The 19,121-nt window shown below is 42.8% G+C and overlaps 1 protein-coding gene across 2 annotated transcripts; it reads left to right on the forward strand.

Moving 5' to 3' along the window:
• The first annotated feature begins 1,932 nt into the window (after nt 1–1,932).
• mxra5a (matrix-remodelling associated 5a) lies at nt 1,933–17,688 on the forward strand. 2 transcript variants are annotated; one of them, XM_072700592.1, is made up of 7 exons: nt 1,933–2,373; nt 3,088–3,304; nt 3,609–3,738; nt 6,745–7,135; nt 7,531–11,745; nt 13,087–13,987; nt 14,758–17,688. In XM_072700592.1, exons 2-7 carry the CDS (start codon nt 3,126–3,128, stop codon nt 16,670–16,672), a joined length of 7,731 nt encoding a protein of 2,576 aa, XP_072556693.1. In that variant the 5' UTR covers nt 1,933–2,373; nt 3,088–3,125; the 3' UTR covers nt 16,673–17,688. The 2 variants fall into 2 exon arrangements, with proteins under 2 accessions (XP_072556693.1, XP_072556694.1); XM_072700593.1 differs by having other exon boundaries at nt 3,092–3,304.
• The last annotated feature ends 1,433 nt before the right edge of the window (nt 17,689–19,121 follow it).

Here is a 19,121-nt window from a genome sequence, read left to right on the forward strand (position 1 = left end):
GGCCCAATAATAATAAGCATATCATTTAAATTCAACTATCAATTAAACATGGAAAAACTTATTTCAAGTAGCTACTTGTGAATTGTATCATTTGACAGTTTTATTTTTCCACAGAAAAAGCTAAAAATAATTCAGTAAACAGATCGATAAGTTTTAAAATAAATGGTATAGTTATGTAAGAATTTCGTGTAATGCTCACCTCCTTGTTGTGAATGTGAAGAAAACCTACGGATGATATTCGATCCGAAGTCAATTGGTGATCACAGTCCAATACTAATTCAAAATATACCCATAAATCAGGCACCTTGGTATAAATGTCTGACAGTTTTATCAAATGATTTTAGAGAGTGTCATTTGATATGGCATACGTGTATGGTCCGGTAATCTGTCAGCACAGTTGAAGTCTAAGCTCAAACGTCTCATTCAAACAACCATGAAGATTTTCGAGAAAAAAGAAGAGCACTATCCTCAATCTTTATATGAAAAATCTGTGCTAAGGGACGCACAGAAGATTCCAAATGACCCAACACACATCCTGAACACACAGATTATTAGGGTCCCTCAAACTAAATACCTTTACATTGTTTATTACAAGTGGGTTTAGAACTCAGGGCTTTGAAACTCTGCACCCTCCATTTACACATTCCATACACTGCTGAGCGGCACCTGCTTACATCAGAGGCATAATTAGCAGCCCTGTGATGCCTTATAAGTGAAGCAGTGCTTCCTATTTCCACCTCAAATGCGCGCAACACTCCAAACTCCAAGACCACCCAGCCCAAAAGGGCAGAATAGTGCTGAGGCTATAATTACACTTCAGAACAGGTGAGTGCAGTCTTCACACTACATGTCAACAATCAACAGAATGTCGACCAGAATAAATGAACACTGCTCACATCTTTTTTTTTTGTTTTTTTTTTTTAACAGAAAATATATTGGTACCTTTTCACTCCAACTTGTCAATGGGAAGCACTGACTGTATCCTGTACCATTTGCATAAAATTAATATAGTTGTAAAAGAGTGTAAAGCGATTGAATGAGATGAACCAAGATAATGGAGACTGCCCTTGAAAAACTGCAGGTTACATTAAGCCATGTCCATTTTAAACAGCACTGCTAAAACTGACCACGCATTTTACTTAAATGACCACAAGGCTTATTTTACCCCTCTCCCCCTACTCTTTTAAGCAGATTTCACATCATTGCAGCAAAGTAAAGGTAATTGATTATATTATTATTAATCAGGGTCGGCCCGTGGCATGGGCAATATAGACAAATGCTAAGGGCGGCAACTTCTGAAGAGGCGCCGAACTGCCAGCAAATTTCACCTCAAGCTGGGGGCGCTGGCGGTGATGCCCGCCTAGGGTGCCACACCGGCTAGGACCGGTACTGTTATTAATATATTATTATTATTATTTGCATTGTTCATCCACCTTCAAACCACAAGGTAGAGATACACCCTGTCCTTACATGACAGGGCAGACACAGGAACATACTCACTGTTATGCACTAGCAGCAATTTAAAGATGATAATAATATAATATAATATAATATAATATAATAATAGGCATAGTGGTGGTAGCAGCCATAATAGTGGTTTTGGGGTTAACAATGTATATGTAACAATTAATAGTGGGGGCAACATTAATGAGTGGAAAGCATGAACGAATGAACGTATTTCACTCAGATTTCCACTTTGTGTTTAAACAGCGCGTTATGTTTGGGTAAATATTACCGTAAAAGCTATGTTACGGTAACAGAAAGTGGATTTATTTTTGTTGGTCTCATACTGACAAACTCGGTGACATAAGTTTATTTACTATGGCACTGTTTCTGAGTGACAAAGCGCACGATGCCCAGTTCAGAGCTCCTCCCCTCTGAGTAAAAAGTCATCACTCTCTTCTCGGCTCCTCTTTATGTGGCGAACCTCACTTTTGCACAGCAAAGGCATCGCTAGACGTTCCGGGCTGCGAAACGCTGTGAAAACTTCAGCGCGTCGGTTAATCACTGAGACCTCTAAAGTCCAGCTTACTTTTGGCGGATATATAAATGCATGCAAGAATGAACTGAAAACCCATTTTCAACTACATTTCATTGAACAATTAAACTGTTTCCATCACCCATTGCCTTTCTTAATGATTTATTTTTAACAGTTTTATTGTCAAGAATCCGAGGGTTATACCGGAAGTTAATCCCGAGTTAAATTTGAGCAACTTTACTAAAAAGTGAAAAACGTGTGGATACCAGGAAGAGCTGCACAACCTTGAATGAAGGACCGAAAGAGCCGCTATTAGAGATGGACTTCGCCTTGGATTAAAATGAGGAGTTAAAAACGAGATCATGGTTTCCCCTGAACCGCTTTGCTATTAATAGGTAAAGTGTGAGTAATTACTTCAAATTATTAATTTACCATTTACTTTTAAGGCAGAAGTTTGTTTCATCTGGGAATATACATTTCTCTAACGACAAAAATGAAATAGCATTCATTTGCCTGTAGATTTTAAAGATCTGTGTCGATTTTTATCAGGTTTTGGGGATAAATTGCGGTGCCAGTTGGAGATCAGTAAATGACTATTATGTTATTATATTACTAAAAAAGTCCTCTTAGTCCCCTCTTAGGCTACATAAGACTTGGCCTGGCGTTGTGTTTTGTGCAGTATAAATAAGCTTAACCTACCGTATCTTAATGGCCGAAAACGTGCTTTTGTTCTCACTCTAAATATGTTTTACTGGGGTGCGGTAATAGTATCTTTGCAGAAAATTAAGCCGAGGAGCGTTTTATTCATAAATATTACAAAGCATTTTTCCATCCCTGTCACCAAAAAGTTTATGTGAAAAAAACGACAGAGCCCTAGTTGTTAGTCAGAATTGTGTATTTGTAAATAGGCATTTAAAAATATCAGAATACTAAGAGGTTAATGAGCTGTATTTGTTTATTGTCCTGCTGACTGGAGTGCATTTGGCATTTTGAATTAGAGAAGAAGTTTAATGGCATTTATTAAAAAGTTGATGTGTGTGAACGTCATAAAATTAAAAAAGTACAAAAGTGTCTCATACAGAAGAGAATGTCTGTGTTTTTGGTGTCAGACAGCTGTGAGAGATTTCCCTGGCAAGACGTGTGGAAAATGGCAGATGCAGGTGCCACCTTACTGTCAGTGATGGTGCTGCTGGCAGTGCTGCCCCGAGCTCGCCCGTGTCCACGCCCGTGTGCCTGCTACCAGCCTACGGAGGTGCACTGCACCTTCCGCTCCCTGCTCACGGTCCCAGCAGGCATTCCCAAACAAGTGGAGCGTGTGAATCTGGGGTAAGCAGCATGGGAACGGGCCATTTGGGGACGCCACCCAGCATGTAGGATGCAAACTTACCCCACTGTCTGAAATCTGCTGAGCAGACGTGTCTTACTGTGTGAAGGAGACAATATTGCACCTGTGAATGTGTGATATCAAGCATTTGACAGACATTCAAAAAAATGTTAAGTATCTGCTTCCAAGTACTCTGTGAAGTGTCCCTTTTCAGTTTTTCTTAGCTTCTCAGAGCTCTGACTGGTGTAACTGACAATTCTGTGGCAGTAAACTGGCAACAGCTAACTTCTTGCTGTCTTGTTACAGGTTTAATGCTATAAACAGGATCACAACTAGTTCTCTCACAGCGTTAAGAAAGCTGGAAGTTCTTCTGATGCATGGAAATAACCTACACAATATCCCAGATGCGGTCTTCAGAGACCTGGTGTCACTGGAGGTAATGTCGTTATGCATACAGGCAGTCCCCATACAGGCAGTCCATATGCATGCAGTCCCCATACAGGCAGTCCCCATACAGGCAGTCTACATGCATGCAGCCCCCTTACAGGCAGTCCCCATACAGGCAGTCCACATGCATGCAGTCCCCATACAGGCAGTCCACATGCATGCAGTCCCCATACAGGCAGTCCACATGCATGCAGTCCCCATACAGGCAGTCCACATGCATGCAGTCCCCTTACAGGCAGTCCCCATACAGGCAGTCCACATGCATGCAGTCCCCTTACTGGCAGTCCACATACAGGCAGTCCACATGCATGCAGTCCCCATACAGGCAGTCCACATGCATGCAGCCCCCTTACAGGCAGTCCACATGCATGCAGTCCCCATACAGGCAGTCCACATGCATGCAGTCCCCTTACAGGCAGTCCCCATACAGGCAGTCCACATGCATGCAGTCCCCTTACTGGCAGTCCACATACAGGCAGTCCACATGCATGCAGTCCCCATACAGGCAGTCCCCATACAGGCAGTCCACATGCATGCAGTCCCCATACAGGCAGTCCACATGCATGCAGTCCCCATACAGGCAGTCCCCATACAGGCAGTCCACATGCATGCAGTCCCCATACAGGCAATCCACATGCATGCAGTCCCCTTACAGGCAGTCCCCATACAGGCAGTCCACATGCATGCAGTCCCCTTACTGGCAGTCCACATACAGGCAGTCCACATGCATGCAGTCCCCATACAGGCAGTCCCCATACAGGCAGTCCACATGCATGCAGTCCCCATACAGGCAGTCCACATGCATGCAGTCCCCATACAGGCAGTCCCCATACAGGCAGTCCACATGCATGCAGTCCCCATACAGGCAGTCCACATGCATGCAGTCCCCATACAGGCAGTCCACATGCATGCAGTCCCCATACAGGCAGTCCACATGCATGCAGTCCCCTTACAGGCAGTCCCCATACAGGCAGTCCACATGCATGCAGTCCCCTTACTGGCAGTCCACATACAGGCAGTCCACATGCATGCAGTCCCCATACAGGCAGTCCCCATACATGCAGTCCCCATACAGGCAGTCCACATGCATGCAGTCCCCATACAGGCAGTCCCCATACAGGCAGTCCACATGCATGCAGTCCCCATACAGGCAGTCCACATGCATGCAGTCCCCTTACAGGCAGTCCCCATACAGGCAGTCCACATGCATGCAGTCCCCATACAGGCAGTCCACATGCATGCAGTCCCCTTACAGGCAGTCCCCATACAGGCAGTCCACATGCATGCAGTCCCCTTACTGGCAGTCCACATACAGGCAGTCCACATGCATGCAGTCCCCATACAGGCAGTCCCCATACAGGCAGTCCACATGCATGCAGTCCCCATACAGGCAGTCCACATGCATGCAGTCCCCATACAGGCAGTCCACATGCATGCAGTCCCCATACAGGCAGTCCCCATACAGGCAGTCCACATGCATGCAGTCCCCATACAGGCAGTCCACATGCATGCAGTCCCCTTACAGGCAGTCCCCATACAGGCAGTCCCCATACAGGCAGTCCACATGCATGCAATCCCCATACAGGCAGTCCACATGCATGCAGTCCCCATACAGGCAGTCCCCATACAGGCAGTCCACATGCATGCAGTCCCCATACAGGCAGTCCACATGCATGCAATCCCCGTACAGGCAGTCGCCATACATGCAGTCCCCATGCATGCAGTCTTCATACAGGCAGTCCACATGCATGCAGTCTCCATACATGCAGTCCCCATGCATGCAATCCCCATACATGCAGTCCCCATACAGGCAGTCCCTGTTTCATAAGTGTCACAAAGAAGTGCATGCATTCGTTAATACAAATCATTGTATTTAACCTGAATTTTTTATATAGTGTGCTTTTTGGCAGTCAGTTCCTAGGTACAAGTTGTCCATAAGTCAGCCGGTCTTAACCCAGCTACTGATTATAGTTGTTACATTTCATATCAAGAGTATAACACCAAGGCCCTTTTGGGGACAGTCTTGAAGCTACAGTCCTTAAACTGTGCTTCTCTTCCACTGTGGTGGCTATACTAACTAGATTTGCTGATCTGTTAAATACAGTTTTATGTATAATAACATATATTATATGACATGTTTTTCTATGATCCCTCTGAGTAATTTTATTATGTCATGTTTTTAAATTAAATTTAACCAAAGTAAATATTAGACTTTAAATGAAGAGAAAAAAAATTGACGACAAAATAAATATAAATTAATGTAGACAGCCTATGTCTATGCAAATTATATTCAGTAAAATGGCGTTCCTGTCTCTTATATGCTGCCAGTCACCACATTTGCATTTACATTTAAGGCTGCCCAGGCCACACAGTGGCTCAGTGTGTGCTGCTGTTGCTCTGCATCTGAAGGGTTAGGGGTTCCAATCCCACCTCTCATGGCATGAAGTTTTCTGTCAAACTTTCTGCCAAAGCATGAAATTAGGTTAATTTATATGTATGTGTGTATATATATATAAACATTCCATAGGCTTTGTGTCCTGCATGGACATTCTGTTCTGTGTCCACCCCTGCCTTGTGCCCTATGCTTGCTGCCTATGATAGGTTCCAGCCCCCTGCCCCCCCTTGATGCTGCAGGCCAGGCTGCCATAAGGGTTTGTTATTGGACGGATAAAAAGAAACAGTTGCAAGTTGGCAAAAACCATTACCTGGTAGAGAACTGTTATGATTACAAGAGTATTGTTTATTTGCACTGGAAAAGCTTCTTTCCGTAACAATTTTGATTGTTTTTGCAAATTTTACATGGATGAGGTACATGCTGAGCACTTAAGTTCTTTGATGGCTTTAGAAGAGGGGAAGTCAGTTTCAGCAGTTCTGAGGTTTTTTTTTCTTACTTTAAGGAAAAGAGCTGATGATCCAGAACAAGCATGGAACACTTAACTGTGAAGGAAAAAATGACTGAAATACTGCCATTCTGTTCCTGTCCATTATGTTCTAGGTCCTGAAGATGAGTTTCAACAAACTGAGAGTCATCAAAAGAAACACTTTTCTAGGGTTATCGAGCTTGATTCGAATACACTTAGATCACAACAAAATTGAATTCATCCACCCTGATGCCTTCCAAGGCCTGACAGCTCTTCGCCTGGTCAATCTGGAAGGGAACCACCTACAGCGGCTCCACCCTGCTACCTTTGCGACGTTCTCCCTCCTAGAGCACTTCCATATCTCCACCTTGAAGCATCTATACCTTTCAAACAACAGCCTTGCCACTTTGCCCAGGCAGATGCTGGAGAAGATGACACAGCTGGAGAGTCTGTTCCTGCATGGGAACCCGTGGGTCTGTGACTGCGGGTTAAAATGGTTCATTGACTGGAGCACACTTTCTTCAGGTAAAAAGACGGACATAATAAATAATTTGCAATAATCCCTTTAATTTTCAAACACTAATATCCAGAATGACCTAAAAGAGAAACAGAAAACTATGCAATAAAAATGTGCATATGTTTTTGATTTTCATATTCTGGCAGTTTGGGTTTAGTGTATTTTTATATGATCTTTAAATATGGGACACAATACTATAATATTTAATAAAGTAGGTCACAGCAAGAACCTTCCAGTTTTAAGGAAGTGCTTAACTGGAATTTCCTAAATATAAAATTGTGATTTATGCAAGTCACACTGGGGTGAAACATCTGTTAAAACAGGATAATAACAAAATGCCAGTTTATACTGACTCATTGAAAAATAGATTATTTTACATTAAATATTGTGCCTTACTTCGCAGATGTGCTGAAGTGCAAGAAAGATAAAGCTTATCCAAATGGTGAGCTGTGTCCAGCGTGTTCTTCACCAAAGCATTTGAGAAGTAAAGATATCATGGAACAAGAAGAATTCACTTGCGCAGGTCCAGTCATTAACTCACATCGAGTCAGTCCTATTCCCCAAGATGTGGAGGGTGAAATTCTCTCTTTGGAGCATTTTAAAGGAACTTTCGGAAATGTCACACTCAATCTGTCCGATGAGCATGGGAACAAAGTCGATCTTGACTGCATTATTAATGAACCTCAGGAGTCTACAAAAATCAGTTGGAACCACACAAACAGCCAACAGATTACTGCAAACGTGACCATCTTTGTGGATTTTGAATGTCCAATAGATCGGGCAAACTATGAGAAATTGTGGAAGCTCATCGCCTACTACAGTGAAGTTCCTGTACATCTACAGAGAGAAATCCTGCTCACCAAAGAGCCAAATTTAAGTTATAGATACAGACAGGATATGGAAAAAGATGCCTATTACTACACAGGGGTGAGAGCTGCCATTATGGCGCAGCCCTCATGGCTGATGCAGTCATTTGTCAGCCTACAGCTGAATAGACCTCATTCGACTGGAAAACATGTCAAGTTAATCTTCAGCACTCGCTTTTCACAAGCGGTCGAAACAGAAATGATCAGAAGGGAAGAAAGGACATGGGTTATGATAGAATCAAAAAATGACACCAGGACCATGCTCAGTGCTGTTGTTGGAGGTACAAGTGAAATGGATTGCAATGTACTCAGTTCTGGTCATCCAGATATTACTTGGATTCTTCCAGATGGCTCAAAAGTGGTTGCACCTTATACTAGTGCTAACAATAGGGTTTCTGTCTCCAGTACAGGAAGACTGATTATTAAATCAGTAGACCACTCAGATTCTGGTGTGTACTACTGCACTGCTCAGGTGAGGGGTGACCTTGATGTTCTTCCTTTTCGCCTTTCTGTTGATGATTCCTCAAGGCCTTCCCCAGGAAATGAAGAAAGCTCCAAAGTGACTAAATTAAGTGGGGAAACTCTCTCTCTGCCCTGTAGTGCTTCTGGTACCCCCAATGCAGAGTTAAACTGGATCCTTCCTGACAGCAGTGTGATTAACTTTAAAGGCAGCTCATCCAGGGCTTTTGTTTATGCAAATGGGACATTACTTATACCAGAGAGTCGTTTGACTGACAGTGGATATTACAAATGTGTGGCATTAAACTTGCATGGCATAGATTCTGTGGCAACAAATGTAAGTATTATACGGCGACAAGGGATAAAGCCTTTGAGGAGGATCCCCATGCGACCCCAGCCTGCCTCAGGTATTTCAACCAAAGTAAAAGCTTTGGTGGAAGAAGATGAGGAGTCGTCTGGGGATGGTGTTCCAGAAAGAGCATCTTCTGTTCATTCACATTTGCAAAATCAAAGGAGGGGTCAGAAGAGCAATGTTCAAGGGCATCCATCAAGAAATTCTTGGAGAAGACCAATTCCACGGAGAAAACCAAATGAGAAAGGTCCCCACATGGACAATGGAAAGAATACAGTAGACCCAAGAAGAAGAATTAATACATTAAATAAAAAAATAGACCCACAGCAATGGGCTAACATTTTAGCAAAAATCCGTGACAGAAATAATCCGGGGAGCGAGAAATTCAAGTCTGTTCCAACTAGTTTACCAACAACGACAGAGCAGATTATCAAAGTATCTGAACCTAATAATGACTCTGAAGGATCTTCCATTGGTTATACAAACTTACAGGAAGACAGAGATTTTATAGTCTCCACAATACAGCCTCCAACTGAAAATGTCAAGTACAACCTAATCACAAAAGCCTCAATAGCTGAAGACCAGAGCAGCCATATATATCAAATATCTGCCCCACAAACAAATGTTAACTCAGATGTTGTCACCACTAGTAGTTATATTTTACATTCCACATCTGATCCACAAGTACCCAATGATATTGTCACAAAAAATTATAACGAAGGGAAATACAACACAGATGTTATACATGTGACAGAACCTGTCCCAACATGGAAAATGCATAGTAGCACGCTGGCCAGTAGTTCATCTATGGCAGCTCCCAAAGATTTTATAAGATCTGGCAGCAATATTGAATCAGATGGAAGTAATGAACCTACTATGACACAAAGTTCAAAAGATGATGATGAACTGTATCATGGCCAAGATAAACAAGCAGAGATATTATCACCTAAAGATAATTCCAATGCCGTAACAAGTACAGATAATTATGTAAAAACAAATATATTAACATTCCCTACAACAGCTCTACCTGATTCCAAATTAAAGGATATGATCAACAAAAACAATAGTTCTCTTCAACTGCTAATACAAACTGCTGCCCCAAATAAAAAACAGACAAGGCAGAGGTCTCATTCCAACTTGGTCCCATCACGCACAAGAAACCCATTGAATTCAAGGAGGGTTGGTGGTCGGAAAAGACCCAACAGACTAAAATCAAGGCTAAATAAGTCTAACTCATCTCCACAGCTGCCCACTGCCAGAGTATGGTTAACCTCAGTATCTTTTCCAACAGTTATGGCCATTACTCCAACTCCCAGACCAGAAACACCAGACACCAAATCTACATTACTAAAAGCACCAATCATGGTTTCCATAACTGGCCATCAAGTGTCACCAAATAGAATGAGTCAGACTGAACAGACAGTCTCTTTAAATCATGACAGAATTAACGCAATATCAAAAACCTCAGCAGAGCACAATATCTTATCCAAAAGCCAGGCCATTAGTAAGTCAAGCACCGAACCTCAGTATAATTTCAGAAGTTCCACAATTACAGCAGTGACTCAAGAAGCTTCTATTAGTCTGGTAAATGGACCTAATGAACAGAATAAAAACAAAGAGGCCTCTGAAGCATCTCCGACTTCGTTGGCAGGCCCCACAGTCCTTACATTGGCAGCAGGTCAGGAAGATTTTACGAGCAATGGTCTTTCAGCACTTAATGCTTTTGAAGAGACTTACAGTAAAAAGCCAGCTGAAGACGCGCATTTGATGCCAAGCTCTAGCAATTCCACACAGAATTTCCATGTACAACCAGAAACTCCACCAAAACAAGGCCTCATCAAAACAAACGATAAGCATAAATACTTAAATTCTGGAGGAATGACAAATAATAATAAAGACATTGAAAAGATGCCATTCCTACCAGCTTCAATGTCCACATTATTCCCTCCCACAATAAGCACTATGGAGATATATAATACAGCTGTCTCTTCAGATTCACAAAGCCTCCACATTCCCACAATTTCAAACATTTTTGAAGAAAACCAAACACAGAAGGAAATTCGGCCAAACCAACAAAACCATGACCAAGTACTAACAAAAATCCAAACAATAGCTCAGTCAAGACCAATTATCACAAGACCAAAACCAAAAATAAATGGTGACGGTCCTACACCAACAAACCCACCAGCAAGAGAAAAGGATAAATTATTGCCCAAGAAAGACGTCATACCTAGAACAACTGCTACAGCTAATGAATTTAAGAGTGCAGCAACGTTTGCATCAGTAATCCAGGCGACTGAATCAAGTGTCACTGAGGCAACTACCATATCAAAAGTGACACATCCACCAGAAGTCATCTTTACAGCATCTTCTAAATCTAAGCTTCTACCAGATTCCCACTTAAACAGAATGAATAATGGATTATTTAATAGCTCAGGGAATGATGGTGTAAAGTATGTTTCTGACAGACACTATGGAACAACACTCAGCACAAACCCATATTATCTCTCAGGGATGCCTGATCTTAACAGGACACAGGGTAGGACCCAACTACTTAGTAACTCCAGATTAACTATTCCAAAATCAGGAATCCTGACAACCCCTGCCACTGTACTAACAACCAGAAAGACTATCACGACTGCTCCCACAAGTATCTCCAGGACAATAACATTACCGACAAGGATAACAGTTCAGCCGCATGTTGGTCTGGGTGGTGACACCAAACTTACAAACACTCCATCTATCCCATTTATGTACATAACTCAGCGTGTGTCCCAACACCCACATCAAGAACCTTCAAGGCCAGTCCAACGTGGAAAGCCAAGAATCACCACCACTAACCTCCCTATGGTATCTGTGCATGCTGAGGTGGATGCAGTCTTGCCCTGTGAAACCACTGGGGAGCCGAAACCTTTCCTCTCCTGGACTAAAGTCTCTACGGGTATGTGTGTTAACATTGCATCTTAGTGAACGTTGCATCTTAGTGAAGTTTTTCTCTACCCGGTCCTCGGTGACCCCCAGACGGTCCACATTTTTGCTCCTTCCCTGCTCCCAGTAGGTTGAAGGTGATTCCTCTTTAGCAGGAACAAAAATGTGGACTGTCTGAAGGGTCCGTTAGGACCGGATTGAGAAACACTGCTTTAGTGGATTACCCAAGGGATTGAACATTGGGGGGTTGAAAGTCTTCATCCATTAATCATGACGGTATAATTATTTGGGAGGGGGTTGTATTGCCACACCCCCCGCCCCCCATTTTTTACCCATGACGCCATTATTTATCATAAATATTACAGAAAGTCTGACTCTTTTTGCAATATTTTAGGTACTCCATTAATGCAAAAAGAAATTAAAGTAAATCACAGTATTGTGAATTTGATGTGATGTATCTGAGAAACATTAATTTATTATAAACAGAACCACATTTAAAGACTACTAAGTCCCATAACTGAAATGTTGAAAAAAAAAATTCCTCTTATTATTCATACAAATTGAAGCTGATTCATAATATGGGGGTAGACATTTATCATTGCAATGTTGATGTTATAATGTTAGAAAACTGATTAATCATAATTTCTCCTGGATGTGAAACTCAGTGTGACAGTAGCTGGAATTTGTAGGATTGTGGCCCCACACAGAGTTGGAAAAAAAACACTGGGCTGAAACTCTAAGATGAATGAATGAACCAAACAGAAGCCTTCAATGACAAACACATGCAGAGAGAGTACATACATGTCCCTGCTGTGCTGTGTGTCATTGAGCAGTTCTGCTAGATCACATCTGACACCATTAACTAAATAAAAATATCTCACGGCTGCCAACCCTTTTAAATATGTCACATATGGAACATTTCTATATCACTTGAAATGTACAAAAGGAAGAATAAGAAAAAGAAAAATATATAATGTGTGTCTATAATCTGGCGTAAGTTTTGTTTCCTTTGTTGAATTTCTGCAAATTAATGATTAGGAGTATTTGTCTAAATTAAATCTATTATAGTCTGTGTAAAAAGAAAAAAAGGTTTGATTGCTCAAATGATCCTTTAAAATGAATTAAGTAACAAGGGAAATTGTTATAACAGTCATCACATTGACTTTATTATTGTGATATAAGTGCTTGATTTTATTCATAATGAAAATATTTGAATACTAAGAGCTTTTCAATTTGGAAAGATCATTGTGGTGTAAAATTTACATTACACAATAAAGTTTATTGAAAATACTGATATTTAGTTAATTTTAAGTTTAAAAGTTCTGTTTGTGGTATGTTATTGATTTTTATACAGGGACCATGCTTGCACTGAACACCAGGATCCAGAGGTTCGAGGTGCATCCGAATGGGAGCCTCATCATCCGAAATACACAACTGCTGGACCGTGGTCAATACCTATGTACTGTACAGAATCAGTATGGAGTGGATAAGATGATGGTCACGCTGATTGTTCTGGCACAGAAGCCCCAGATGCTGCAGCCACATGACCGTGACGTGACGGCGTACCTCGGGGACAGCATCAAAATACCATGCCAGGCACACGGCTTCCCCACCCCCCGCATCTCCTGGATCATGCCCGACAGGGCCGCCCTACAATCGGCTGGCAGTGAAGATCAGAGGGTTGCGCTCCTGGGCAATGGCTCCCTTCACATTAGGTCTGTAAGCTTCACGGATCGCGGGATTTACAAATGCACAGCGGGCAACACGGCCGGCACAGATTCTCTCTCTGTGCGGCTGCAAGTCCTCGCCCTGCCTCCCGTCATCCAGCAGCAAAGTCGTGAGAACATCACGCTCACTGAAGGCAGGGCGGCCTATGTGCACTGCTCAGCAAAGGCGGCCCCCCCGCCCACCGTTCGCTGGCTCACGTTCAACGGCACACAGATCCGCCCCTCTCAGTTTCTCAGCGGCAACCTATTTGTGTTCCCGAATGGCACGCTGTACATCCAGAATCTCTCACCCCGGCACACCGGCAGCTACGAGTGCGTGGCCAGCAATGCCGTGGGCGTGTCCAGGAGGAGCGTGAGCCTGACAGTGACCAGGGTCTCCTCCACAGCCAAAATCACCTCTGCGTCTCCACTGAACAATGACGTCACATATGGAGGGAAGCTACGCCTCCACTGTACTGCTGCTGGAGATCCAGGTCCAAAAATCATATGGAGAACCCCATCCAAGAAGCTAGTTGATGAACATTATAGGTATGTGTTATATCTGCTGAACCCCTGCTTCATTTTTCTTCTCATGCAATTATTTTATTCATCATCAGAAATTAGTTCATTAGTGGTGAAATAGATATTTTACTCTGGGTATTATTAATCTACTTCTACTGTACCTTTGCTCAGCATTTTCATCATTAATTTAGGCTTGTCATGTTGTCTGAAAACATAATAGCAGTAATGTCATGTACAGGACATAGTAGGGGCATCAGATGCATGTTGTGAGAGACTCGCTCCAAGAAGGACAGTGAGCAGAGACGTGTGATAGAGGAATGGCAGGAAGAACAAGGGATTTTGGAGACGGGTGTAATGAAGGAAGCAGGATGGAATGAAGACAAGACAGCCATTTCAGCACTAACATATCGGAGGACAGAAACACCAGTGGGGGGTGGGTCACTGCAGGGTTACAGCTGAGTAGGGTCAGGCATTATGATCTGGGAATGTTTACCAGTGGGGGAGAAAGGAAACACTCATATATATGCTGGGGGGTGACAAAGGTCAGGTTGGCACTGCAAAGAAAATACATGCTAAATGTTAAAGTGGCCCTATCCTCCCACACCCAGTAATGCACTGCTTTGGGATGCTTTTTTTTAAATCTGTTGTTTACTTATTTAAATACATTCCTTATTTTTCATGTTCACTTTTTAAGTTTTGTTAGGAATAAACTATCAAAGATACTGCTACGAAAATGCATTATCAAAAGCCTGCAAGCATTTTAAACATTATACTAATCTTTTTATGCTTATCTCTAGTTTTGATCCTAGGATCAAAGTCTTCAATAACGGGACACTGACAGTCGAGGCAGTAACCGAAAAGGACGAGGGTGACTATTTGTGTGTTGCCAGAAACAAAATGGGACATGATTATGTGCTTCTCAAGGTTAGTGTAATGATGAAACCGGCTAAGATTGAGTACAAACAGCTGACCAATCAGAAGGTGTCATATGGCGGAGCCTTAAAGGTTGACTGCATCACATCCGGCCTTCCCAACCCGGAGATCAAGTGGAGTCTGCCAGATGGTACCATGGTAAACAGCATCATGCAGTCTGATGACAGTGGAATTCGCACCAGTAAGTATGTGGTCTTTGACAATGGGACCCTTTACTTTAACGATGCAGGAATGAAGGAGGAGGGAGATTATACCTGTTACGCTGAGAATCAGATTGGGAAGGATGAGATGAAAGTCCATGTTAAAGTGGTGACAGCAGCTCCCGTCATCAAAAACAAAACCTATAATACCGTAAGAGTTCCGTATGGCGAGTCAGTGTCTCTAAGCTGCAGTGCTAAAGGGGAACCGATTCCAACTGTTACGTGGTTTTCTCCCACAAACCGCGTTATCGCACATGTCTCAGAAAAGTACAAGGTGCATAATGACGGGACATTGGTGATCCAGAAAGCCCAGAGGTCTGACAATGGCAACTACACCTGTACGGCACGCAACACTGCAGGGCAGGATCGAAAGGTCAGCAGAGTAGAAGTGCTAGTCTCTCCGCCTACTATTAATGGCCTGAAGAATGTGGTGAACATAGTCCGCCAGACGGCCTTTAAGGATCGGCCTACACTGTTGGACTGCAGTGCAGAGGGCATGCCCGTGCCCAGGGTTTTGTGGATTTTGCCGGAGAATGTTGTCCTCCCCTCTCCATACTCTGGGAGTAGAATAACAGTCCATCGTAATGGAACTCTGGAGATCCGGTTCCTCAGGAAAACAGACTCGGTTGAGCTGATCTGTATTGCCCGTAACGAGGGAGGGGAGGCAAGGTTAGTGGTCCACCTGGATGTGAAAGAGGTTGTAGAGCTGCAGAAACCACAGCTGAAGAATCCTAGAGCTGAGACCATGTTGCTCATTATTGGGAAAGCCATGAGTCTCAACTGCACTTTTGAGGGTACTCCAACTCCAGAGATTACCTGGATTCTCCCCAATGGTTCCCCGCTTCAGCGTGGGACCCAGTCCTCCAGGTTGTTCCATTCAATAGATGGATCTCTGCACATCCAGAATCCCACGGTGTCGGAGGCTGGGACGTATCGTTGCATGGGCCGAAATCCAGCAGGATACAGTGAACGAACCATCACCCTGGAACTTGTGAGAAATCCAGAAATCAGCAACAAGTACAACACCATAATGAACACTGTCTATGGTGAGAACATTCTGCTTCATTGCCTTTCCAATGGTAACCCACCTCCTAAGCTGTCCTGGACCCTACCCAGTGGTGTGGTCTTAACCAGGCCACAGAGGATGGGCCGTTACATGGTTATGCAGAACGGAACCCTTATGGTACAGCAGGCCACTGTGTACGACAGGGGAACTTACACCTGTAGGTCAAGCAACGAGTATGGTGCTTCATTGCTTTCAGTACCCGTGATGGTGGTTGCCTACCCACCCCGCATCACCAGTGGGCCCAGCCCCGTTACCTATGCCCGGTTTGGTGTCGCAATTCAGCTCAACTGCATGACCATGGGAATCCCAAAAGCTGACGTGATCTGGGAGCTGCCCAATAAGACGCAGATAATGGCCAGCAGCCAGCCACGTCTTTTTGGGAACAAGTACCTGCACCCCCAGGGGTCGCTGATCATCCAAAACCCATCGAGGAGCGACATGGGCTCCTACAAATGTACCGCTAAAAATGTAGTGGGAAGTGACTCTAAAACAACCTACTTACAGGTGTTCTGATTAACAGACCTATTCAGGTGCCCATGAAACTGCAGATGTGCATGCAGTATATTCTGGTAAAGGAGACTTCTTGAAGACAAACATTAAAGTACATTATGAGCTAAAAGCCGAATCGTGTCAAAGCAATTATCTGCTCCATTAGGTTTTTTTTTCTTGGAAGACAATAAGATGGTGCATGAAAAATTGGCTGTTTATCTGGAGTATTTCAGGGATTAAAATAAAAACTGCTGTTGAGGTGTCCATCACCAGCCCTAAAACATAATTCAGTGTCAATTAGGAAAAGTTTATTATGGCATTTTAATGAAATGAAACTTTCTATGAATTTTTGTGAATAATATAAAGTAATTCAGAAATCTCTTCAAACAGTGGACTTACGGGCTAATGTGTATTGGCATTTTGTATTTATGTATTCAGATTTTTCTTTTTGTTTTGATTGATTGCCTTATTTCTGGTTATTTTATTATTTTTCAGAGGAAAATCAGCCCCATCATTTGCTTATATTTGTGTGCTACATCTAGGACTGTCCAAAAAGAGTATTTTTAAATGTAGAAATGATCAGCATGCCCTGTCCATCCATTTTGAATCCAATTTAGCAAGCTCTTTATAATTCATAGCACGGTCTATTCTGTTTTCCTCACTTTCACTTTCACAATTCATGAACGGCCATAAAACAGAAGATGTCCTTATAAACATGAAATAATAAAGTACAGAGCTTCACAGTCCCTTATTAATGTTAACTGACAATGAAAAACAGTTCTTGTTTTACAGAATAGAGTAGTAATGACATTGTACAGTAATTTATGTATGACTTTATGGTGGTTTTAGCACATAAAACAACTTAATATTCCTATCTTCAACATACTGTACTGTTTCTGTTTTTAAATTATTTGTCTTTGGAAGACTTTTGCATTTAAATATGTTTAAGGTAAGTGAAGATCATCTTGAAGTCCACTGTAAAGTAACCGTCATGTTTTATATATTTTAATTGTTTTTAATAAAGCAGAAAATGGTATGTACTCACTATGTATTTTTCATTATTGGGCTTATATCATTTTTGTCTGTAGTTCATGGATTGTGAATGGAAACCATTGAAAATGTTGGATCACTTAAATGAAAGAAATGAAAAGGACTTACTGTGATAAAATCCAAAGAGCAAAGCACAGCACTGAGAAGCATACGTAGTTTTCACTAATGGCATTGCCATTGTGTCAGGAAGGCTTATTCTGATTAAAAGCACCAATATTTCCTTGATACATGGGTGATGTGCAGCTTGTATATGGTGAGTTTTCAGTTTGAGTGAGTGTCTTCACATGAAACCAATTACTAGTCCATGGGCAGATTCATGCAGATAGGAGAGACATTTTAATCCACGGAGTGGTGGCTCTGAGGCGAGGGATCTGTACCAGCAACTGGAAGGTTGGTGGTTCAAATCCTGTGAATGTCCAGAGTGATTCTACTCTGTTGGGTCATGGAGTTAAGCCTGGGTATGATGTTAATCTACATCCAGCCCTATAAGGAGGCCCTCCAACTTACAGGGGAAAAACTTGGGGGTTGGTGGCAGGATTGGTGCTCCAGCCACCAGAAGGACACCTCCCACTGGCATTCACTCAGACTAGTATGGTGCTGAGGTATCACCTGCCACATGGCTGCACTCAGGTTCTCATCCCTGAGGTGGTTTGTCATGTGGTGGGTGTGGCAAAGCACTGTATCAGTGCGTGCTGCTTACCTCTCTCTCTTCTACAGATGCACATCTGTCCTTTAGTTATGGAACATTTCTAGAACATTTGAGCTGAGAGTCTAAATGATGACTTATGACCCGCCAGGAACATGAAGCGAATGAGTTTGCAAAAATGTTTCAGTGAGAATAAAAAATTCCACAAGAATTAGTGTTTGAAAGAATACCGTGATTTTGCAGGAAACCTTCTAATAAAATAGGGACTTGGAAGACACAGATGGAACTGTCAGTTTTAAACCTCATGTGGAACTTTCAGTCACCCAAGCAAAGCTTCCATCTGCATGTAATGATGTTCCTAAATCTCTCTGTTGAGATACGTCTCAATGGCACGGACTGATCACCGTGGGTTTGTTGGTTTATTTATTTGTTTTCCCTGTTCCTGCCAAAAAGTGGTTTGTTCCTATTCTGTCCTACACTCAGCTGACTAAAGCCCATGTGTGACGTCCGCCGCGCAGACGGACAGGGAAAAAGATGCGTGGAGCCGGTAATACGGGCAAACGGGGTTTATTGAGGACAGACGAGCAAACACGGCACACAACATCAACGACCGATCTGGGAAACAGAGGAAGACGCGGACTGATATACACAAGACTAGCCGAAATAACAGGACACAGGTGATCACAATCGGGAATTCACACGAGGTAAATGAGGGGGCGTGTCACACACGAGGATCGTACGAGTCGTGCGTGACACCATGTGGGTGCACTGATGCAT

This window comes from Paramormyrops kingsleyae, chromosome 16 (assembly GCF_048594095.1).
Source record: "Paramormyrops kingsleyae isolate MSU_618 chromosome 16, PKINGS_0.4, whole genome shotgun sequence".
Taxonomy (NCBI): domain Eukaryota; kingdom Metazoa; phylum Chordata; class Actinopteri; order Osteoglossiformes; family Mormyridae; genus Paramormyrops; species Paramormyrops kingsleyae.

Coding starts and splice junctions, on each gene's coding strand:
- mxra5a (XM_072700592.1), top strand. CDS start 3,126: ATGGCAGATGCAGGTGCCACCTTACTGTCAGTGATGGTGCTGCTGGCA. Junction 3,739..6,744: donor GAGACCTGGTGTCACTGGAG/GTAATGTCGTTA, acceptor ATTATGTTCTAG/GTCCTGAAGATGAGTTTCAA. Junction 11,746..13,086: donor CTGGACTAAAGTCTCTACGG/GTATGTGTGTTA, acceptor ATTTTTATACAG/GGACCATGCTTGCACTGAAC.